Source organism: Perissodus microlepis, chromosome 20 (assembly GCF_051167445.1).
Source record: "Perissodus microlepis isolate ML-2025 ecotype Zambia chromosome 20, ASM5116744v1, whole genome shotgun sequence".
Lineage (NCBI taxonomy): Eukaryota > Metazoa > Chordata > Actinopteri > Cichliformes > Cichlidae > Perissodus > Perissodus microlepis.
The window spans coordinates 718,514-744,679 of record NC_140480.1 but is presented as its reverse complement, the minus strand read 5'-3'; the positions used below and the strand labels follow the sequence as shown (position 1 = coordinate 744,679).

Sequence of the window (26,166 nt, the reverse complement as noted above, 5' to 3'; positions counted from 1 at the left end):
GTTAACGGGTGAATATTGAAACAAACTTCAATATCAGAGCTGTAAATTTAGAGTAATGAGTAGTAACACAAACTAACCACCTCCTATTAACTGTTCAAATTCACTTTTTATATAAATAAATGAAATGATATACATATGTAATTTAACATACCTGTGAGTAATTTTAAAATTCAATTTCTATTATTGTTGTGGCCCACACGCAGTACCTTTGTGATCCATCAGGGGGTCCCTGCCCACATTTTGGGAATCACTGCTCTAGCATGGTTCTTGATGTTGCTGGTGACACGAGGTCGATGTAACTAAATAGCTTTGTTTGATGTGGATGTATGCCTTAAAATGTTTCGCCACAACACAGTCAGGTAGAGTTATGTCACCTCTGACCTTTGTTGAGGTCACTGAGATTTGAACTTGCCCAAGATTTTTAGTAGATACACCTACGGTATCAACGTGAAGCTCCCACATTGCCTGCTTCTTGAGTTTTTGCCTTCACAAACTTCACCTGGTTAGCAGGGTGTTGACAATATCCCGTCATCCTTTTATGGCTGAGGGGTAAAAACTGCAAGCGCAATGTTTCTGTTAGCTTTATGCCACTTGATGCAGATGTAAGGGACTATTTTGCAAGAACTGGAAGATTCTGCTATTCATGGCCATCATCCAATCTCTTTTGGGGGTTCAGTAGCTAGGCCAGTGTTCCAGGTCAAAGAATAGGTGCACTGCATTGTATCTACAGTTTATACACAATAAAATAACTTGTCTTAAGTCTTGTTCTCTGAAATCACATCATCACATTTTGGCTAATTTCTCGACTTTACACCCTCGACTACAAAGAAATTCACCATTTTTGAAAGTTTTGGTATGAAACAAGTGTTGCCCTCTGTTTTGAAGTGTCCTGCAGTTTTTCAGATGATTGCTTAAATCCAAAAGCTGCTGCTTCAATGTGTGATGCTGTCTTCATTCCTCTCCTCCTACCATGATCTCTCTTTCCCTCACTATGCTTCTCATGTGTGGTTGCTGTACAGGAGTAGCTAAAGCATGCATCTAAGCAGGTTGGCATAACATTAGAGAGGGCATGCTATTTGATATGGCGGTAATCTTCTGTTAAATCCCCCAAGAGTGAAACACAGCCGCCTGCAGCTTTGCACAGATTTCAAAAATGGCTCTTTTTTTCCTCCTTTTTCTCTGTACAGATATACACCCTAACTTAGATCAGCTCTGCATATGTGTATGTGACATGTATGGGTGTGGAATTACTGAGACTTAATGTCACTGTCCCCAGTTAAGGCGCTGGTTAAGCTAAGCATCCTAATATAGGTTTATAGCAGAATGACGTGATTTTGTGAAGTGCAGATACTGAGTGCAGTGGTGTGTTCATCAGCACTTAATGTGTGGTCGTTCAAATTTGAAGTTGGCAAACTATTACTTCAAACTATTACTTGGTACCTAGTCCTCCATCGCATATTTTAACTGTTTCTGTCTGTGTAATTTTACCCTTGCTCCTCCTGGCAACAGAGACCCTCCTTCATATATCTATATATCTATATATATCTATCTATATATACAATACCCAGAGTAATTTTGACTTGTGCACTTATATATGTATTTTAATAGCCTTTTAACTGCAAGCATATAGTACTGTTTAGTCAAGTCTTAAGTCACCCTTCATCTTTATAGTTTGATTCCAAGAAGCCAGACTTTCTTGCAATTTAAAGTGGTCTTGAGAAGTTGTTCTGCAGGCTTTTTAAAGGTCTTTCAATTTCAGTATAATTGTTGTACCTAACCATTTTCATTCTTTAGCTGAATCTTTGAAAAAAGCTATAAATAATACATGACAAAACACATGACAGGCATAAAATAGTATTTTTGCACCAACAAGATGATTCTTAGAGAGCTATTAGGTGAAAATTTGGTATATCTTAACATGGTGTGATGTGTGTCCTTAAAAATTGAGTAAACTTAACAAGTGGAGGATTACTGAAGTGGCAGGCCTAAACAAACTATCCCCATCAGATGAACAGTATCTGACAGTCATGTCCTTAAGAAATAGGAAGAAATGCTGCATAAAGCTGACACAGGACCTAAGAGATGAATCTGGCCCTTCGATTGATCTATTTACTGATTCCTAAAGCCTCATCAGAAATACTCTTAATGCAAGGATGGCTATTAAGAAATCATTGACAGGGAAGGGAAACGAGCAGAAACAGGCGGGGGCCAAATTGCACAAGAACTGAAACGGCCTTGAAATGAGTGGCAAAGGTCTTATGGAGTGATGAATCCAACTTTCACATTCCTGGTTCAAATTATCATCACTATGTTCATAAGGAGGTCAGGAGAGAGTATCTACAGCCATCTCTAAAACACAGTGGAGGGTCTGTCATGGTTTGCGGCTGCATTTTAGCCAGTGATGTTGGGGATCTTATCTAAATTACCAAGATATAAAAGCGCACACTGGAACACTGTCAGCTGTGGACTGGCCTCCTCAGAGCCCCGATCTCAACATTATTGAAGCAGTGTGGGATCATCATGATGGAGAACAGAACGAAAGAGCAAACATCTAAAGAGAAGCTTTTAATGTCCCTCAAGAAGCCTGGAAAACTGACCCGAAGAAACTGACCTAAAAAAGAAATCTTGTCTAAGAGATTGATAGGTTCATCTAGCAGAAACTTATTGCTGGAACACCAAGACAATTCTACCACAACAGCAAAAGCATCAGACACCAGGCTGAACTCTTTGGGTAGTCTCGTGCACGGGGGAGAGAACCGTGACGAGCACCGTTCCTGCCGCTCGAACCCCAGTCGCTCTCAGTTAGCCCCCTCGTAGCACTGCTCTTTATTGTGGTTACATGAATATGCATAGGTTCATTAACATATGACGTCTTACGTAGGCATACGTGTGAACAAAGAGTACCGTCTGTGTATTTGTATCTCATGACCTTAGGATGAGTGTGTATGCCAGAGTGCTCTGGGAGGCACACAGAGTCTTTGCAGACTGCTAAGGATCACACATCCTATCACTACACAATCGATTATACACCTCTAAGAATATATGGTTAAATATTTCTAACATGACAATCCAACAATATAAACCCAACAGAGATTTCAGGCTGTGTTGAAGAGTAAAGGTGTTCAAATGAAATGTTGACTTTAAAGCTTATTAGTATTGTACAAGCTCTGTTTTTGCCTTTTATATTATATATCCATGTATATTTGCACATTTCAATCAATCACTGTACCTAATTCCCATTTCTTAGCAAAATATAAAAAAAATGTAAGATTGCTTAAGACTTTGTGTGTTTGCACTGTACTGTACATATAAAAATGTACAGGGTGGGCCATTTATATGGATACGCCGTAATACCATGGGAATGGTTGGTGATATTAAAGTCCTGTTTGTGGCACATTAGTATATGTGAGGGGGCAAACTCCTCAAGATGGGTGGTGACCATGGTGGCCATTTAGAAGTCGGCCATCTTGGATACAACTTTTGTTTTTCCAATAGGAAGAGGGCCATGTGACACATCAAACTTATTGGTAATGTCACAAGAAAAACAATGGTGTGCTTGGTTTCAACGTAACTTTATTCTTTCATGAGTTATTTACAAGTTTCTGACCACTTATAAAATGTGTTCAATGTGCTGCCCATTGTGTTGGATTGTCAATGCAACCCTCTTCTCCCACTCTTCACACACTGATAGCAACACCGCAGGAGAAATGCCAGCACAGGCATCCAGTATCCGTAGTTTCAGGTGCTGCACATCTCGTATCTTCACACCATAGACAATTGCCTTCAGATGACCCCAAAGATAAAAGTCTAAGGGGGTCAGATCGGGAGACCTTGGGGGCCATTCAACTGGCCCACGACGACCAATCCACTTTCCAGGAAACTGTTCATCTAGGAATGCTCGGACCTGCACCCATAATGTGGTGGTGCACCATCTTGCTGGAAAAACTCAGGGAACGTGCCAGCTTCAGTGCATAAAGAGGGAAACACATCATCATGTAGCAATTTCAAATATCCAGTGGCCTTGAGGTTTCCACTGATGAAGAATGGACCCACTATCGTTGTGCCCCATGTTCGACTAATGCCACTCTCCAGTGACATGCGGCGCGTGCTACGCTGTGGGCTCTTGCTGAATGAAGCTAGGACAGCCACTGATGTGTCTTCATTAGTGACAGTTTTCTTGCATCCACATTTTGGCAAATCCAACACTGAACCAGTTTCACCAAACTTAGCGAGCAGTTTGCTGACTGTAGCATGGAGATGGGTGGTCTCGTAGGGTGTCTTGCATTGAAATCTGCTGCAATGACCCGGTTACTGCGTTCACCAGATATCAACACGATTTCGATCCGCTCCTCACGTGTTAACCTCTTCGACATGTCAATGGCTGTGAACAAAGAGAAACTTGTAAATAACTCATGAAAGAATAAAGTTACGTTGAAACCAAGCACACCATTGTTTTTCTTGTGACATTACCAATAAGTTTGATGTGTCACATGGCCCTCTTCCTATTGGAAATACAAAAGTTGTATCCAAGATGGCCGACTTCTAAATGGCCACCATGGTCACCACCCATCTTGAGGAGTTTGCCCCCTCACATATACTAATGTGCCACAAACAGGACTTTAATATCACCAACCATTCCCATGGTATTACGGTGTATCCATATAAATGGCCCACCCTGTACATTCTTCTTGTTAATGCTTTCAATACTCATAATGTATCATTGGAAGACTTTAAAGCCGTTACAACCTAAAAGATTGTGGGATTATCTTACTTTCCTTACCCTTGCTAAGATTTCAGCAAAACAGTGTTAAGTATCATAGATATATATGAGTTCATATAGTGTTGCATGTTACGCATATCCCTGAATATTTTGTTCAGAATCTGCTGACAGGATTTAGTGGAATGAAAGCGTTTTTGTGTTGCAGTCACTGTAGACTCAGAACAGGATTTTGTGGCCTAATGTCAGAAACACAAGAACACTGCATGATTGTGTGTTTTTTTCCTGTCAGAAATACAAGGAGTTTGAGCGGGCAGTACGGGTGGAAGAGATCGATGGTCTGCGGCTGGTTAAGAGGCTGGCAGAGAACATGGAGGAGATGTTTCACAAGAAAGCTCAGGCGATGAAGGTATGTTTCCCTACGTTAATTTTCATCCATCACACACAAAACAACTTGAATAAACCCCCCAAATTATCTCAACAAATAACAATGATGTCAAAACTGCAAAGAGAGAGAGACTTTTTAGCTCTATATGTTCAAGTCTTTGTGATATGATATGTGAAGGAGTGACTATCCAGGAATAGGTGATAGGAAAAGGCAGACTAGACAGACTTCAGGCCCCTGAAATACAGGCACCGAGTGCAAGTATAAGCAGCCTTGCCCACTGCCCCTTCACAAGTCCTCTGACTTTAACCTCCATCTGATCTATATATGTATATGATATATATGCATTTCTTTCTTTTTTTAACTTTGCACACATGAAGATCTTTTTGTATTGATGGTTCTTGTGCAAAATCACGCTTTTATATCATTTGTAGCTTTGAATGTTTTATTTGACACTGTAAGCATCTATTTTTAAGTAAACATGTCCGTATATTGTTGGTGCATTAATCCAACATCGTTTTCATGTCTGTGGATGTTGTGTGTGTATGTGCTGTAAAAGGCGCACTGCACAATGTGGCAGCGTGTCCACAGTGCGCTGCCTCTTTGGCTGGGGCTCTCGCTTCAGGTGACTGATCCTATCAGGACAACATGGTGGTGTTAACAGAAATTGGATTTTTTTCTGAGAATTTGGTCAGAGGATGCACGCCTAAAGGAAGTGAGTGAGTGAGAGGCGTGCAGATAGAATTAAGCCATTTCCACGTCTTATGTATGGTACCGTTTCCTGCTTAGGTTGCATAATGGTGCTTGTTTTGCAGTGTTATAATCACCCTTAAAATGATTTCCATATGTGGACATAGAAAAGATTATGTATTTCCAACTGCTGTGCGTCATCTGGCATTTCAAAAATATCACTCCTACTCATACACAGCATTTGCTGGCATGAAGGCAAGCTTCTAATTGAATATTTCTACTGTCATTGAATTCTGTAATGAAAAATAAAGGAATGAATCAGTTTTCTAATAATAATGAACATTGTTTTGTATTTCAACCAAATGCCATGTGCTTTCCACATGAAGATTAAGCTTACATAATTTTATTTTATGACGAACGCACAGAGAGGTTTGTTACCCTTTTGCAAACGGCTTCTAAACGGAGAGATTAGATGCCCGTGTGCTTCCTTGGGATTCTGTAAAATCCACGAAGACATGAGGTTCAGCTAGTTAATGGCTTCTTGAAAGTCCCTGTCTGGATGCTGGACGCCTGACAATTGTACATCTCAGTAGGCTTTGTGGGAGTTTGTGTGTTTGTATCTGTATGAAGTAAAAGTTGTGGGGATCGATGTGAAGATCACGGGGTGCCCGGTACGTTTGAAAGAAGCATTTGCGTGTGGGAAAATAAGGTGTAAATTTAACCTTTGTTAGCCACGATTTCATTTCACCTCCTTTTGGTCTTGGCCTCGTGAAGAATTGTTTGTTTCAGCCATATAATGGACGCATCGATGAGTCCTTTTTTCCTTCTTCTTTCCCATCTTGCTCCATTTTCTCTTTATTACCAGAGCTCTCATCTGTCTGGCCTGGCGTGCACTCCCACAGCTGTCCTTAAGCCATCCCTCTCTCCTTTGTCTGTCTCTCCCTTCTCTGCTCCGCCTCTTCCCACGTCTCTGCTTTTTACTAAAGTATATGTGGCGCTTCAGCGATTCAATTTCCGTGCAGGTGCTCTGCCCTGTCCGTCAACGTGGTTTTATCTCCTCGTCTCCACGTCGATTTCCCCGCTTTATCGCTCACCGCCACCTGCTGAGAGACAACAGCGTCTGTTGCTGTGAAAGCGTGCACCTGTAAAAGCATGTGTATGACCATTGATTTCATTTGGCTTTAAATGCGCCTAAGAGAGATTTTTCCGGTAATTTTGTTCCTAATTTTCAAAATATATTTTCTTAATTTAGGTGCTGAAATATTATTTTAAATGTAACCTAAATGACTCAACATTTTCAAAGCAGGCATCTTGGCGAGTGAAAGTAGGAATATTCACTTGAATGTGAATATGGCTGTCATTACTGCATGATCTTTCTGCTATGGCAGGTGAAACCTTTTATACAGTAATGTATGTAGAACTGTGTGTTCTTGAATTGCTGTTTTATTGCGTTGATGTCTATTTTCTTTCTCCTCTCATATTTGCACTGATTTAACACAACTTGGTGGGAGCAGTTCGTTCTTGTAGTTGCTTTGGCAGATTTAATTGCACTATTATACAGAAAACAAAAAGGGCAATCAAACAGTTCTTCGATGTAGACTTTAAAGGACATTATGTACTGCATGTCTGCGTGTCTAGCTTTTGTATGTGCTGTAAATCCACAGACACTTGCGTGGCTTGCATATTAGCCCGCCATTGTTATTTTTAATTGCTGTTACCTTCATCAGTTCCTGTGGAAGTTGGATATTATCATTGTCTCGCAGACCGCAATTCCTCTCCTATTTCTGTCGCTCCAGAAAAAAAACAATAAAACAAAAAAATGCTTGTCTTCAGACTGAAAATGGTGGCAACAGCAGACGGTTAAAGAAACGGCGAACACGTTGTTATCAAAGTTGAAAGGCGTGGAGCTATTGTACTGCCCCCTTTGAAGTCAAGCATGGCTGTGTTTCATGTGACAAATGCACTTCAAAGCAGAGTGGATGCCTTGCTGCTAGGGCTGTTTCTCCTGTAATGGCGTTCGGTCTCTGCTCTGTACCTGCTGATATCATTTACCTGTGGCAGCTCTGCCTCTGAAGTCCTCATCCTGATTACTAGTGCAGAGTACAGAACGTTTGCTACGTTGTAGGTTAAAAATAAAAGGCAAACATGGGATTGTAAGTGAAATTTCTCAGCCAGTAAAACCTCCTATGATATCTAATTTTCTTATTGCTGAAATGTACTTTGAATGTTAATGTTGAAGTTAGCATTTCTCACCCTCTGCGGGAAATAATTTGATTTAAAATGTTTTTCCCAACAGGTGAGACTTAATACTCACATTTTTTAAAAGAAATGTAACCGATTATTTAAATAAATAATGACAATGACAATGACATATGTTATATTCTAAGATAAGTAAAATCATTCGATCATCACCTAACAGTTAATAACCAATTAATGTATATTTTATACTAACTGTATGGAAAATTGGTCTTAACTGATGCTAACACTTAAACACTTTCACTTGGGGTTCACACAGATGAACCTTTCATCATATGTCTGCCTAATTATTTGCTTAGCAAATCATAATTTCCTGCTCTCTTGATGGCAAAGAAATATCTATCATCATTAGGGCTGCCACGATTAGTCGACTAATCACGATTACGTCGACTATCAAAATCGTCGACGACTAATTTAATAGTCGACGCGTCGTTTGAAGCTTTGTAAGATCACAAAAGACGCAGGAATAAGTAGTAGGATTTAAGAGTGTAATAACGGACTGAAACAGAAGATGGCAGCACTGCATGTACAAGGATGCCAGCTGCCGTTAAACCCCGAAGAAGAAGAGGCTGTGTCCGGTATCGTAGCTGTGTCCAAATTCAGGAACCGCATCCTCCTGTGCCGCATTTGTAGGCCGACTACGTTACAGCGACACGACGAAGGCTGTTTAAATTCGAAGACTCCGACAAATGCAGCCGACAAATGCGCCCTTCATTTCCCCAGATTTGAAGGATGGGTCGGGTGTGTACTTCGTGGCCCAACCTATCCCAGAATTCATAGCGCGGCCCAGCTCAGTTTCCAACAATGGCGGCAGCTAGTTAGTTTTAATATTACTCTTATTATTCTTTCTGGGTCACAAAATAAACGTTTAACATATTTTCAGGCGAGAATGTAGCTGTGTAAACCTCAAATATCTGCTCAGTTTATCAAGACACCAAATATTTTCAAAAGCGCTCCGACGTTTTCGGAGACGTCTGTTACCCACTAGCTCGATAGCTAGCCGGGGGCACGGCTCACCAGAGCCGTGAGAACACCGGACACCCGGCAAATCGTTTTCAAACCCACCGCCGTCTTTCGCTACTCAGGTTAAACATATATGAGTCACTTAGATAACTTAAAATGTTATTGTTTGGCTTTTTTCAGTGTTTTATTTGTTCCTGAGTAAATCGGTTTGTCTGAGATTAAAGTTATAGTTTTTACACAGCTGAATAAACGTCAAGCAGACAGCTGATTATCAGAAGTGTGAGATGTGTCCTGTTATATTTTAGATAGCAAGGAGCAGACGGCTGAGTTTATTAAACTCCACCGAAACAATCTGCACATTTCATTAAAATTTAATAAATATAAGAGCAGATGCTGCTGGTGCAATAAGCTGTACGTTTCATGAATGATGATCTGATTAGTCGACTAATCGCAAAAATAATCGGTGACTAGTCGACTATCAAAATAATCGTTTGTGGCAGCCCTACTCATCATATGTACTCAAAGTGCAGCTGTAGATTTTGATGATGCACCAAGTTCGGGTATTTTTTTTTTTGATTGATTTATTTATAAAATCCAAAATGTGCCCTTACATACTCATTTTCGTGTATTGTTGTAAACGTGTTGAAAAGTGTGCTGATGACCTGGTCTAAGCAATAGAATATTGAAAATTACTGACAAAACTAAAACTAAATAAGTTTAAATATTTAAGTGATGATCAGCTGAATGCTACGTCACAAATGATTGTGAAATTAGACCAAATGTTGATTGCCGTTAGAAGAAAAAGTCTTGCAATGCAATCTAAATATGACATGTGCCAAAACAAATTCTTGTTAGCATCAAACTCCTAATGAGCATGCTGCTGAAGCCTTCTTCCTGTTTCCTTCTTATTGTAGGATCTGTACGTTGCAATAGAAAGTGCCCTGAGGTGACTGTTGTTGTGAATTTGTACTTTATAAATAATACTGAGTTTAATTGACCTGAGTTAAAAACAGTTGAAACTTTTTTTTGTTTTTACTGTTTTTTAATTATATGTGTAGCTTAAATGATCACTACAGTTATCTGCACTTTTGCCATTGTTAAGTTGTTTCATTCACTATTGATCTTCAGTCTAAGATTATTTTCAATCATGCATTCTGTTGAGAGTGATCACTGTTAATGACGAGGCATGGCAGGCCAGTGGATGTCCTTCTCCTCCCTGTCACCAAAGAAATCATTAATGGATTTCATGTCTTGAACAGTGAAATGAGCGTGCATACAGCGAGCATGGCTAAGGTGAATGCCAAGAAGAAAAGATGAGTCAAAAGTTTGGCCTAAGCAAGAAACTGAAACACGAAACAAAGACCAGGGTGAGGTGGTGCAGGGATCGGGTAACAGGGCTGCACTTTAGATTCCCTTTCAGTCAGCAGAACTGCTGAGCTATTGATTATTGGGACTTGATGTTTCAAAGCACGCCGTGTCCCTTCATCTCTGTCATTCCTTCTATTTTTCACTTTTCCTTTTATTTTGTTTCCCTTCTGTCTCTCCATCATGCTCCAGTCGCTTGACTTATAAAAACGGAGAAGAAGTGTCACAGGGCACTTTTTCCATTTTGTTGATTCTGCAATTCTTCCCTGGCTGGTTTGACAAAATTGCTGTCCCTAGTGCTATTGACGGGTCGTCCCAAGCCAAGCTTTCTCACCTGAGCTCAGGACTGTGGCAGAAACAAGACACGTAGGACTTGCAGGCCAAGGCTTAGTTAGCATTTCCTTTTATATCCAAGACAGAGCTATGCATGTGCACGTTTTTTAACTGCACTAGCTTAGCGTACTTTATTTGTATATATCACATGGACATATTTATAATTTTATCTATTCATGCCATTATATTAGAGAAAAATATGTAATTCAAACAGGGCTGATAAATAGATATAATTTTAGGTTATAGATAAATTATAGGTTCTGATCCTGATATTTAACTTATATTTTTATTGGGTAGCAACTCTGCTACTCTATGGACAGATCTCTGCAATAACTTCTAACTTCCAAAGATGGTTACAGGACAAATGGGAAGTTAAGTTGTACTCCGAAGTACAAATGTGTGTTGAAGCAACAGCACACAGGACCTTAGGGAATGCTTTTTATGTGAGTCTATTTAGAGCTGTAGTTGATGTGGTCTTGTTCTTTGTTACCTCTGGAGAACATTCAGATTCAGGCCACTGCCCTCCCTTTTTTGGTGGAGGGAACATCCTGAGGCAAGGCTTAATGTACTGCTTAAAAAAAAGTCAGAGACTTCCGTTACCAGTCAATAATGTATGTGACCACCCCATCCATCCTTCCTCCGCTTCTCTGACTGTGGCTCTTAGCATAGCTCAGCTATATATGACAGCCTAACTTTCACAGCTTTAGTGTTGCATTCATAATGGATAGGCATTTGCTAAGGTCAGCGGCTTCATCCGTCAGGAAACCCAGAATACAGCAAGCGTGGCGCAAGAACAACAATAAGCCAATCACGCTGACAGTTAAATGAGGGGGATCGTTTCTGAACTTTTGAAAGTGTAAACAAACTGAATCCTTTGTTAGGCAAATCATAATCACACGATGTCAGATAATGAAAGGGGGTAGATGAGTCCAAATGTCAGGAAAAAAGAGGGGGCGGATGGAGGTGGGTGGGATGAAAAGAGATGAAATTTTTGTTTAATTCAGTGGGAAGACATCACGTCTTTACGTTAGAGATCTGGGAACCATTAGACAAGCAAGGTTTCGCTCAAGCTTAAAGACACTCGATCTAAATAGATCTTAATTAAAATGTAACATATAAATCTAAGCAAACTGTCAAATTACATTTAATAAAACAGATCTTTCTTGCCATCATTTTTGGGGGGAATTTTTTCTTCTAGCAACTAAGAGTCCTGTCCCGTTACCACAGCAGGTCCTGTGAGCACTGTACATGTAGCTTTTTACTCTGGCAGCAGTGAAAGCGAATGTGCTCGTATAAGGGCGTGTGTTTTCAAAGAGGCAAAAGGGCTGTTGCTGTGTCGGTTGAATTATTACTGTCATCTCATACCAAGCAAAGCCTCGACAGAATGGTTTGAAAAGAAAAGTAATTTCCTCTCTTTTTAAACTGCATCATACATTTTGGCAGGACCACCTATTGACAAAAAGACATGGCAGGCTCATTTGAATTTTTGCGAGACACACACGAACGCACGCAATCAGACAGCATGCTACCTTGTGTACGCCCACAGCAACGCAACATGCACACAAAGATAAACACGCCACCTGGAGTGTTCATCCTGGTGATATGGGGGAATTGAAATTCACAGGAGTAAGGAGTATCTACTTATCTCTAATGTGTTTTTCCAATTGAGCGACTCCCTGCTACTATGCAAGTTATTTTCCCCTAGAGCTTTTAGTCCCATCTTATTGCTTGGTAAGTTAAACTGCATTAATAACATGTCAGAACTGATTACCAGAGGTAGAAAATAAGTGTTTAAATGTTCGGTAGAGTGCAGTAGAGCGGAAATTACAACAAGCCATATATTCCTTAATGTATTCCTTGAGAAAATGTAATGCTTTGTAACACTTAAATCCAATTATTTTTGTCTGAGCCAGATTAATAGGCTCAATTCTGATTGGAGGGAAGTTCAGGTTACCTTATAACTCTATACATGGACACACATGCATACAGTTCATGGACTCATGACGCATATAGTACATGCATACTTGCACATATTTAAGGACTGACATTTGCAAAAGAAGCAGAATAGGTCAAGGAGCTAATACTTCAAGGTGTCAGCTGAGAAAACGATTAACACTCACACGCACGCACAAAAACAGACCATTACCCGCTCACAAATGCTGACAAGTATGTTTGTATCGACAATGGCTTTTGCAAGCAGCAGCTGACATTTTGTTGGGAGTGTGAGGCTAAGTGATCAGACCTTTAGAGGATGCTATTCTATTATTCCTCTTTCATCCTCCCTTTATTTCACCGTCCTTATCTTTGTTTGTTCCTCGAGTTCTCAGCAAATGTACCTGCCTGAGGTTTTTTTGTGTTGCTTCACACACACACACACACACACACACACACACACACACACACACACACACACACACACAGAAAGAAGACATCCAGGTCCTTTCTGCCTTGCTTCTCTCTCTCAGCCTCTCAGAGATCATAAAGAAGGTATGTATACATAATCAATAGCCAACTAGAATGAAGCATAGAATGATATGCAACAGTATGCAATGGCCAGGTGTGTTGCTATGGTGAAGAAAATGATTGGTTGGACTCTAGATTACAGCGTTCACTTCCAAAAACAGTCTGCCTGCACACACAAGAGCAGCAGCGCAACACACAAGCGCACTAGCACGTGGCCTGGCTGAAATAAGCTGGCTGATTGCAGTAGTTTTACTGGTAAAGCCATTTGAATGGAAATGTGAAATGGAAGTCTATTACTAAAACTCACAGACATCAGGACCAGCTGTGAAAGAGAGAAATTACTTGCGATAAGAACTTACAATGTGCATCAGTAGAAAGACGTACGAGGAAGCATTGCTGTGTGTCTGTGTGTTTGTGTGTTGAATAGAGATTCCTGAGAGTCAGTCCTGCTGCTCTCGGCCCGAAAAGCCAGTTTCTAGTCCTTCTTCTTTATACTGAGAGAATTATTCTAAAAGCTCCTCACAACGCAATATTTATTTTACTGAACAAAAAACACCCCAAAAACAAGGTTACTCCAAATTGTGCTCATTTTTAAAAAATGCGCACATGCATGAGAATCTTTTTCTCTCTTAAACTGTTCCTCCAGTACTTAGTACAAACCATATCAGCAGATCTACTACACCTGTTAAAAAAGCTAGTATATGCTATCAATTGGTACTTTTTTAGTTTCTTAAGAATTTTCCTTGGTAAGAGATCAAGGCTGTAAGGGCGCAGTTATGTCTTAAATCATCATGACTAACACCAGAGGCCCTTAAAGTTTTGTCTTCAGTTCTCAGCCATCGTTAGACTACTTAGTGAGAATAACTGTTAAAACCTCTCAACAGTTAATTTCCATTTTAACACAGATGACTGGAGCTATCTAAATGTGGACACATTAAAAGAGTTGTTCACTGGCATTACTGGACCTAAGCCCCCGGTGTAAGAGTTGGACAGGTCAGCAACTTTAATTATACATGATTACATTATATTAGTTTTACCCAAGTGATTCCAGTGAGTGCTGACACAGTATAATATTACTTGGAGTTCTTGCCATACATTTATCATGCTAATGATCTGATAACCAGCAGTTACATAAATGCTCGTTATACTGTCTGTTAAACTAACAAAAGCAAAGATAAACATGAGTAACCTTTGAGTAAAATTATGAATTTGGGCTCTGCAGGGCAAACACCTTGGACTTTGAACTGCTTTAAGGCACGGCTAATTCTCAAAAAATATAATCATCAACTCACATTTTGTGGACCCAGCTGAAGACAATTCAGAGACAGTTTTATCCATTCAGGCAACTGAAGGGGAGAAAAAGCAGCTGACTAAGGTTTTCTTATGGTTTAAACCTTTATATCTATAAACTATCTGTTAAGTGAATTTAATGCAAGACTTGCATTAACACAACACATTAACACAACACGCCTACTTCACTTAACAAGGTGTGGGGTTAAGATATTTGCTTGGCCTTTGGACAAAGGGTCAAAGGGGAGAGTCCATTTCAAAATTTATTTTTTAAAAGACATGTGCATTAGTATTCACAGCCTTTGCTCAGTAATTATTTGAAGCACCTTTGGCAGCATAGCCTCAAGTCTTTTTGAGTATAAGGCTGTAAGCTTGGCACACCTGTTTTTGTGCAGTTCTCCCATTTTTCTTTGTAAATTGGCTCTTGCTCCATCACGTTGCATGGGCAGCATTACTGGCAGATCTCTCCAGAGATGTTTATTGGGTTCAAGTCTGGGGATTAGCTAGGCCCAGAGTGGTCCTGAAGCCACTCCATTTTTATCATGACTGCGTGCTTAGAGTCATTGTCCGGTTGGAAAATGAACCTTTGCCTAGTCGGACTTCCAGAGTGCATGATGCTGCCACCACCATGCTTCACTGTGGGGACAGCATTGGCCAAATGATGAGTGGGTAACTCATCATTTGGCCAATACGTCATCAGACCAGGGAATTTTGTTTTTCATATTCTGAGAGTCCTTCAGGTGATGTTTACTGGAGTGGGGATATGGCAAACAGCACTACAGGCCAACTTCAAGCCAACAGCACAAATCACCATCAAGTGCGGGATTTACCAAGCAGATGCTCTGTCCCCACTGCTGTTCTACACAGGCCTGAACCCTCTCAGTGAGAAGACAAGACTCACTGACAAGATACAGATACCGACTAAGGAATGGAGCAGTTGTCAGCCACCTCCTCGACATGCCAGGAGCGAACGAGACTTCACTGATCCACACCACTAAGTGTCAACAGAAATGACATCGGAATGTCATTCAGACTGGAGAAGTGTAGTTGGATGGTAACAAAGAGAGGGAAGGTAGTCAGAACTGAGGGGGTCGAACTACCAGAAGGCAACGTTGCAGACATGCAGACAGCTACAAGTACCTGGGAATCCCGCAGGCAAATGGGAACCACGACAAGGCTGCTAGGAAAGCTGCAACCACCAAATACTGCACAGAATAAGGCAACTCCTGAGAAGTCAGCTGAATGGGAAGAACAAGATCCAGGCAATCAGCACCTACGCCTTGCTGGCAATCAGATACCCACTGCTATAATAAGCTGGTCAAAGGAGGAGACAGAAGAAAAAGAAAGCTCCTGACCATCCATGGAGAGTTTTACCCCAAATCCACCATCTTGAGACTGTATGATCAGAAAGAAGGAAGCCAAGGACTGTGAGTGTCAGAACCACCGTCCAGGATGAGAAAAAATGGATAAACTGTCTTAAGTTAATTTCTACAAAAAAATGTTTTGACTTTGTAAGCTCTGAGCACAAATGGACAAATTGGATAATGCAAAAATGACAATTTTATGCATTTAACAATTTTATGCTACCACAAAAACACAAGAAAGAATGAACATTTCTGTAGTGACTCTACAATCAGTAGTGCTGAAACTGTTCATTAGATAGAAGGGGGCCTCTTGCCTTTTCTGTTTTATATGATAAACTCCATCTCTTAAAGTTGTTAATTTTCCATGATTGTTTTTCATTTGCAAACAGTAGCATCAGCTTGCCTGCTTCTGAAGGATGATTATTCTCGTTAGATAGGGTGAAAGAAGGCACAGATATACCCTCACCCACATAGAGGCACACGCAGCAGACGGTAACAGCAAGAGGGTGATAATGGAGTGTATGTGTGTGTGTTCGTGTGTCATCACATGTTGTTGTTGTTGTTGAGTTTATGAGCGAAAAAGTGCATGAGTAAAACAGCATGAACTGATGAAGGAGTTTGTTGTCACAGTGTCCAAAGAACCTAAGGCGGTCATTACTTCTACCGCTGAACCATTAAGGAAAATAGGCTCTTTTCACGAGATCGCCAAATGTCTATCTTCTATCTGTGTGTGTGTATTTGTGCGTTTCCTGAGGGGTTTTAGTGTAGCCTAAGTGCTAAGGGTGCTTTTAAAGCTGGTCGTAAAGCTTTTTTCTGTATGAAGGTTTCTCCGCCTATTATTTTTGACCCACTAATCAATTCACTTCTTTACTCAAGCTATTCTATTTCTCTTATCTTCTCTACTCCTGTAGAGGCTGGTAGAGGCAGCAGAGGAAGCTCACCTTCAACATGAAGAGGATCCAAACCTACAGGTGTGTATCTCGTGGACACTACTGACAATTCAACCAGCTAAATAATTCTGTCATTAATTATGAAAATAATAAAGAAAAAGTATCAATTTGCATCATGTTTTATAAATAAGTGTTTACATTTGTTGTTTAGGTTTGTCATTTTTGTCTGCTGTTATTATAGAGAAATAATAATACTTTTGGTAGTAATATTAATAATAGTAGCAAACCTTATTTCTACTCACAGCTTTGTGAATTGTGTAGTTAATGTCATGTAAAGAACAAAATATGATTACTGTTTTTGCAGAGTTACAATTTGTTTACATGCTTTGTAAAATTAAAATCTATGCATTGTTTTAATGCAACTTACAGCTTTTATCCCAACTATAATCCACATTATTATTCAACATCTTATTTAGCATCTTTTGAAGGGGGTCCTGAGTCTTCTGGGCCCTCCAGTACATACCCAGATCACTTCACCTAAAAGGCATCCTGGTCAGATGCCCAAACCACTTCATCTGGCTCCTTTTAAAGTTAAGGAGTAGCAGTTTTACTCTGAGCCCCTCCTAAATGACCAAAGCGCACATACCCTTTAGGGGATCCCCATTTCCGCCACTCCCTTCCATAATCTTTCTTCTTTCGGTCACTACCAAGATCTTGTGACAACGAGGGATGGTAGGAATAGAGATTAATCTTGATCAATCTTGATTCACTTTCATGAACAGCTCTATTCACCACAACAGACTAGTGTAGCATCCACGTCCCTGTCAAGCCTCTCGATCTTCTGCTTTACTCTTCCTTCATTTGTGAGCAGTAACTGAGATACATAACCGCTTCCACCTGGGGAAACAGCTCGTTCTGAAACCAGAGTAGGAGTGGGCACTGCACCCTTTTAATGCCTGGCCTCAGATTTGCTAACTCGAATCCAAACCACTTCACACTTGTCTGCAAACAGCCCCAGTATAAGCTGGAGGTCATGGCTTGATGAAACCAACAGAATCACATTGTCTGCGAAAAAACAGAGACAAAATTCAAAGACCATCAAATCCTCCCCCCTCCGTGCTCTGCCCTCGGCTGCACAAACTATCCATAAAAATTACGAACAGAATCTGTGACAAACAGCAGCCCCTGTGGAGACCAACAACCACTGCACTGCAGGGAGTTATTGTACACAATTTGCCTCATGCTTTTCCAAGGCATGCTGGGACGTGACAGGAGCAAGCAAAGGTAACACCTTTTCCACCCGACCACATCAACAGGTGGAACTTTCCTTCACTCCCAGGAGGATAATTGCGGCTCTAATGGGGGCTTGCAAAGTGCCCATATCGGCTGTAATTTTCGTGTGTAGTATGACTAGGGCATTCCCCTACTGTCTCAGGTAGATCCTGTGATGCTTTCAACATTCTGATAATACCCCTGAATAGGGCGAGGGGTAAGGGGAAACTCTGTGCAATTATACTGCAAATCCTTATTTGTAGTTGAACAAATCTGGAGCCAGTAAAGGTGATGCAGCTGCACCTACAGATGTATAATAACCCAACATTTAATTGCATGGGGGAGGAAACACATCTAGTTTGTCAAATAGATATGTAAAGCAAGCGATAATAGTCATGTTTTTATACCTGGGTATACTCTGTGGGAAACACCTTTTGAGTCTGAAACATAAATCATGAATTATTTATGGTGTTATATCTCTGTCATATTCCCACTCAAACATTCAACACTTTCTAAATGACTCCCTGGGAGTTCCATCCTCACTTCTGCAGACTTGGGCAAATGCATTCAGCTAATCATTTCTGTATACACCCCCCCAAACCAAGCTTCTGCTCTCATGGTTCTGCCTCAAATCCATTTGAGCAGCTTTAATTTTTAGAGTGCAGCTTTGTACTTTGTGTGTGTGTGTGTGCGAGAGAGAGGCAGAATAGCTGAATATGTGGCGGGGCGAGTTTGTTCAAGCATCGAGCACATCTCAGAAGTTTCTTAAAGTAGGAGGAGCAACAGCAGAAACTTGAGTTTTAAAGAGGAAATATGATACTAAGTCGACTTGGGAGTATTTGCTGGAAAACTACTTATAAATTGCTTGGCAGCCGTGTTATGTGTGTTAGTGGCAGCAGCAGCGAGTATGTGTTTACTCTGTCAGGTTTTAAAGGTATTACAGTGAATATCCTGCGGTGTTCTGCTGTCATTGGTTATTAAGGAGGATGAGTTGCTAGATTTAACCACTGACTGTTGTCCAGCTCTGCCCCTGTCATTTCTTTTTTTTATGTTCTTGTTTTTTCCACAAACTGAAATTTCCTTCCTTTGATCTGTAAAGGAAAATTACACCATTTACTCTGACCGTGCTTTAAAACAATGCTCGCACCCAAGCGCACACATGCACTGACATATAGAAGACAAAACAAATAACAGAAACCGCTCCGTTTAACTAATAATTTATTCATAAAACAAGGGCAAGCAAACAAAACTGTCTTCTTCAATATTGGGTTGAAAGTATTGTATATAGTTCTGCATGTTTTTGTGGTCATGTGCATGTGCATTTGATATTTATGGAGTACTGGGTTTGTCTTTTTGTTTGCTATGCAGCTTAATATGCAATAACATCGTGTGGGGTCACAGTGGTGCTTTATGCTGATAATTACTTGGTAGTGATGAGACGAGCATCCTTTTGTTTTAGCTTTAATGCTTTTTAGCTTCAGACGTTGATACTGGCTAATAAAAACAGTAAATTTTTGCATTTTCTGATATACAGTTATCAAGATACCTTAAACTACCACACCTATATGATGTATCTGGAGACAAAGAGAAGACAAAGGGAAAGAAAAGGAAGCTGGTGAGAGGGGCCGAAGAAAGGAAATATAAACCTGTAATTTGACCTAACTAAAGAATATTGTTGCCCACTATGACTTCTGTCTTGTCACTGGTAGGAGCAAAGCAAAAATAGCATTAGTAGCACAACTGGAAATAGAGTACTCTACATTTTCCGTACTACATTTATTCAGATATTGCCCCAAACTGGCAGACGATGGCTACAAAATGAGAAACAAACTGAAGAAACCAACTGGAGTACAGCTCAAAGAAGTACACCGTGCAAACCAAGCTGACTGAGAAGTCTGTTGTATTTTGGAAGGAATATACTCAACAGCTGCAGACACCAAAACCTGTTATGGAAGACAAAAAAAACACAGAGTCTGAAAAAGGTTTTTAATTTCAACATGCAATGAAAATACTTTGCTAACTGTGGTTTCTTCAGTAACAACCAGCTCAGTTTCTTTTATACCTGCACAGCAAACTCAGTATCACTCGTGGTCGTGCTGTGCGTCACTTCTAAACTAATAATTCATTGATCACTAACAGCAGAGGAGGATCAAAAGACACATGTGATTACCTTGTTTATTTTATAAAAGAAATGTTTAAATGCCGTTTAATCTGATCGTCGTATCTTATTCATCTTTCTCCCTGTTTTCATCATCACCCTGTTCTTACAGGTATCACTGAGATGACCTCAGTCCTAATATTTAGACATCTTTGTGTTGTCCTAACAAATATATTGGTAAATTTTAAATTTCACAGACAAAGACAGACTTTGCATTGTGTGACGACCTCATACGTATAATAATCATCTTTATCGGGCTCATCATGGTAGTACTAGATCATTGTCTTTGCTCAGCATGCTTGTTAGCGTGCCTATGTTTGGTTTATCTGATGGCTCATCTATGGGTAATTGGGCTAATATGTTACGTAATTAAATTAAATATTTCTTTTTATTGTAAATTGTGTTTAAATTGTCTGAGCAAAACAGTGAAATGATTAAGCATTCCTGAGGTGTGATCATGAAATGCAGAAGCTGTTTACCTGCATGTGAACATGCATGTATATTATTGCAGCACTGTACGTGTACACCTGTGTAGGTGTGCATGGTTCATGTCTGCACTGCTCTGATGGTGGCATTTCTAATAGCGTGTTTTACTGCAGAACATGGTGAATAGATGGTAATTATTGCCAGCTCTGCTAAAAATACCACATCCTGTAGGGTGAAACCTCCTCCATCACTATTCTGAGTTTATTATAAAATGTTTGTGTGGTTTATTGCTATTGGATACATATTTGGCTGGCAGCGATTTGATAGGAATTTCCTTATCTATCCTTTCCAGAGCTCTTCTGCTTCCATGTGAAATTGGCACGGTAATCTGCTGCGATTTTCCTCTCTCACTCTTTTACCCGCATTGCTCATGTACTGTAAATAGGAAAGCAGAGAGCAGTCTCCCATGCACTCTCCAGCCAGCGAATCCTTCCTTGGAGGTTGGAAACAAACAGCCGATTGCTAAGCTCGATGTTGACTGAAAATGTGGCCCCAGTCAGGCGGGAGCAGTGAGAAAGAAATGCTTAATCTGTTTTTGTTCTCATACTCCCGTGTCTGGGGTATTATCGTAGACTGCAGAGAGGGAGCCACTTGCTTGTTGCTTAATAATATCAAAAATGTTTTGACCCATGTCTCTGTCTGTGCTTTCAAAGTAGTGCCTGCTTCAGTGTCCTGTCACATGTAGGGCACTTATGTGACTTTAGGATTTTTTTTAAAATAGCTATTTAATCAAGACTAGGCTTTGAACACATTGTATATTACACAGTTACACACTGGTTGAGACAGATGGGTAAACTACCCTGAGCCTGGTTCTGCTGGAGGTTTCTTCCTGTTAAAAGGGAGTTTTTCCTTCCCACTGTCACTTATAGGGGATTGTTTGATTGTTGGTTTTGTACCTTATAGTATGAAGTGCCTTGAGACTCTGTATGAATAAACATGAATTGAACTGAAGTGAAACTTGCACACAAAGTAGTCTGAAGTACTTTGTTAACAGTGTCACAGAAAATGGTTCAAAAAGGTTCCCCACAGAGACAGAAACAGTGTTGATTGTTGAGTGAGGCAGTGGAGGTTTGTAATATTATCTCCTCAGCATCAAGCACAGAGCATCAAGACACGTGCCAGTTAGACGCCATGTTGCTTAAAGCTAAACTTTGATAAAAGTGAAGCATGTAAGTTTGTACATTTTTCATTAATATGGGTGAACGTTAGTTCGGTAACAATACCAAAGCAGCATAATGTGAAACAACACTGTAGAATATTATTAAGTGAGAATAAAGAAAAGACTTAAGTCACCTCAAACGATTTGCAAGCATCGGACTATTTTCTGTCAAAAGGCAAAATGCAGCTCAAGTATCAAACTTGGAAGCATAGTCTTCAGTGTTGTTCCTCATGCTTTGTCTACCAATAAACTTAAGTCGTACCTACTGGTACATTTTTACATTTACCCACAAGCTAACGTTAAAACTAAGAAAACCAAGTGGATTTAAATATTTGATGCAAACAAACTTTGCTAATCAACCATAGCTGACTTTGTCCTCTATATTTCTACAAGCTCCAAGAGAAAAGGTCAGATAAACGCAGATCATTTCTCTGTCACCTGACAAGGCAAGACAGAAACTCTCAGTCTGTGAGAGATTTGTTGTGAGGTGTGTTTGTGCATTATACCCCCATGTGGCTTCTATAGACTTCCAGACATGTTTGATTCCAAGTTGGTGAGCACAAAGTTTAAGCTGCGTGAAGTAGGATTTCAAGTAAGGTATATAAACTCTTACTTGGCCTTTTCCTCCAAGTTATTTACTCAATCTGCTGTCTTGTTTACCCCCTGATTACTTATATCCATGCCCCCGGTTGTTTTCGACTCACATTTTCACACTCTGGGACTCTTCTTCCTTTCCAAACTGTGGCAAAAAGAGCAGGGAGGTGAGCGGGGAAAAGAGTCTAAGTCAAGATTACATTTAAACGTGAGCACCAGAGGGTGGGGCATCATGGTCAATCCTTCCCAAATCACATGTTGTGTCTTTTTCTCTTGAGGCTGTTGATCCACTGTCTGACTCTCTGCAGGAAAAATATTAAAATCAACAAAAGCCTTCAGATATATGGCTTACTGTACTAAACTGCGTCGGTGCTCCTCTAGGAGGCAAATTAAACTTTTGCAGTGTGTTTGCTTTTTAGGTTTTTTTTCATTGACAAGCAATATTTTGACCTGATCTTGATCAGTAACTAAAAAAATGAATACGGGTGATAGAAATGTACTACACTCAACACAGTTTCCATTGTCTGGTGTGCAGCCAGTGTTAGAGAGACGGCCACTTTGTGATTCTAGAGACAAAATCAGCATTATGTGCTTCTATTTGTAAGACATTCCTGCAAAAGTTGCACAAATCTTCACATGTAGAACATTGTGAAATGTCCAGAGAAACACTGGAGCACATTTACTAAAATAGCAGAAGCAAAAAATGCAGGTCAGAACCACCAAAGAGAGGACAAAACAGCAATGGAGACACAAAATCATGAATTTCAAAATCACCTAAATCACCCTTCTTCCCCATTCTGATTGGCAGTTCGAACTTGACCATGTCTACATATCTAAATGCATTGAGTAGCTGCCATCTGATTAGTTAATTACAGAATTAATGAGCAATTGAACAGGTGTACCTAACGAAGTGGTTGGTGAGCAATTGTTAAAAGGCTAATTTTCACTTGGCGATCAGTCTCATGGTTCTATATGTTCAAAAGCCGAGCCAAAGAATTAAAGGCAGAAAGTGATTGTTTTTGTAAATCCACTTAGCATTATCGTGTGATTATATCAAACTCAGTGCCATAATACTATTTGAATGTGAGGTGGTACATATTACACAATAAATTCTTTTTGGCTTGCATTTTGAAAAAGGGAACTGAAAAGGCTCCACTTTTTACCTTTTGCTAACCCTTTATTCATCCTCTCCCTCTTTGTCTGTCCCACACTAAGTGAGTGGGTGCTGATGCTACAATCTCTCAACGTAATGCACCGCAGCGTTAAAGATCAGGTTGTTAACACTGTGATCTGGGACTGCATTAGCAGCACTGGGCTCTCCTTTACTGTACTGCTGGAATGGCATAATTGACGTACTCAACACAGACACCCACACTTGGACACACATGCATAGATGCAGACACACACACACACACACACACACACACACACACACACACACACACACACACAGTTGCACATCATGGTTTGCCCTGGACTCCATTCAGACACCCACACTCGCTCTCGCACTATTGAAAATGTGCAATTTTAATCAAAATTAAAGACAACATACTGTGAATATAAATGCGTTTGTTAGCAGATTAATTAGCTGTGTTATGTCTTTACTTTTTTTAAGCATTGTGTTTTCTGTACTTTGAACTGCTGTTGCCTCTGGTGACTTATCTTTCTCATTTCTGTTTTTCAAAACAATTAACACTTAACAAATGCACAGCTTTAATTGTGTTTTTCAACTGAGTCATCATTAAGTGTTGCTCTGTGTCTTCTAGGTAGCCACTTCTATAAGAAACCTTTGTTGTTTAAGTGTATATAGAGACGTCACAATGTTTAAAATGTCATTTAAAAAAGTAATAATTTTAATGGGACCTCAAAGTAATCAGAAATAATCATAAAGAATACACAGAAACACTTCTCACTTCTATTTTGTTTCAAATTTGAGCATTTTTTTAGTTGCTTTTCTTCCATCTGAGCTGCAATCAGATGACACCTTAATTTACTCGACTCTTTAGTGCGATGACAAAGTGACAGACAAGCAGAGCAGTGCTTACTACAGCTGCATCCACACTGAAAGAGATTATCTCATCACGCATCACCTATTAGCTGATTGCTGGTCGCTTGCAGATGTTGCACACTCTGGTTGCCTAGGTAACTCTTTAATATATTTATTACTAGGTCACATGTCATCCAAAACTATACTCTGCTCACGTCACTAGCTTCAATCGCTCACCTGGAACTGGAGAACATTTTACACTTGGGAGCTGGACACTTGCTGTTGTCAGTGATTATGTTGCCAATGGTGACTTGAAGTTACAAATTACAATTAACCTTAAAAGGTATCTGATTAACCCACCGCTGGGGCAACACTGATTGAAAGCATCAAATCACTGCAAGTTTATCATGATACAGAGTTTGCTTAAAATAAATTGAAGAGTTTTTCATGTCTGTGTAGTTGTAGTCTCAGTGATAGGTAGCAGATTTGAAAGCACGTTTCAGGAGGGAAAATGAGGCCAATAATTGGAATGGGCTAAGACATATCAATATGTCTGAGTGGATGACTGTAAAAAAAAGAAAGATCCAATTTACTGATGCAACAGAACGGTAAGGAGGCAAGCATGAGAAAATGTGTTTCAAATCCACAGTGAAAAACTGTTTGTTGGAGTGGGGTACAAAGAGAAAGCAGCACTTCAGTCTTCAGAGACATGCTGCACACTGAGGTATACAATCCCCAGCAGTAATGCCTGCTAACATACAGTATGTCAAAACGTTACATAAGAAGCACTTAAAGGCAGTTGAAGTGCAAATAGTGCTGAGTGTTATGGACTTAACCTTCACAGTCCCTGAGCTCAAACATATTTGAACATTTATGGAGCACTCGGTAACTGAAAACACCAACCATTCCTCATATCGCTATAACAACAGGATAACAACACCGCTATTGAGTTTTTATTCCAGATCTAGTTCAAATAAGGCAAAGTTATTCTAAAACCCCAAATCTTTTTATTAGATTCGATTACTCAAGGCCAGGCAAGTTTATTTATATAGCACAATTCAACAGCAAGGTCATTCAAAGAGCTTTACAGAGACATTAAAAAACAAAAACAAATAAAAAGCATAATTTAAAATGAAAAAACAAACAAAAAACAGATAAAATCAGTAGTTAAAATGTAAGTTTTGAAATTTAAACTTAAAAGTAAAACAGTGTGGATTTGGTGCTTTATTCAAATATAGCTGAGAACAGGTGAGTCTTCAACCTGGATTTAAATAAACTGAGTGTTTCAGCTGATCTGAGGCTTTCTGGGAGCTTGTTCCAGATATATGGAGCATAAAAGCTGAATGCAGCTTCTCCATGTCTGGTTCTGACTCTGGGAACTGATAAACTAAACTCACTAACTCACTAAAATAAAAAAAACAACTCTGATGTGTTTATATTTTAATCATAATAATAGTAATGATGCTAATTTGTATTTTACAACAGGTGGATTTTTTTTTTAAATCCCACCTGTTGTACAGGCAGGGAATGAACAGGCAGATGGGAGGGATATTAGTCTGTGACAACCTGGAAGTGCAACAGTTTTCCCACAGATATCGCTGATGATACTAGCCAAGTCACATAAATGCAGAAGGGAGCCAATGGGAGCTGAACACCAGGAAGAGACAGAAGGTGGTGAGGAATGCACAACAAGCTAACAATGGGAAATAAGAAGCAGCCTGAGCAGGAACACAAAATGGGAAAATTGAGTTGAGAGGCAGAAAAGCAAGTAAATGAGAGAGAAACGGTACAAAA

General features: G+C 39.9%; 1 protein-coding gene across 2 annotated transcripts in view; it reads left to right on the top strand.

Annotated features, from left to right (window-relative positions):
• cacna2d3a (calcium channel, voltage-dependent, alpha 2/delta subunit 3a) overlaps nucleotides 1-26,166 on the top strand; it is a 123,447-nt gene that overhangs the window by 26,693 nt on the left and 70,588 nt on the right. For both annotated transcript variants that reach the window (XM_084916027.1, XM_084916026.1), the window contains exons 3-4: nucleotides 5,010-5,126; nucleotides 16,738-16,797. In XM_084916027.1, coding sequence (XP_084772153.1) covers nucleotides 5,010-5,126; nucleotides 16,738-16,797 — 177 coding nt within the window. The remainder of the gene's footprint in view (nucleotides 1-5,009; nucleotides 5,127-16,737; nucleotides 16,798-26,166) is intronic.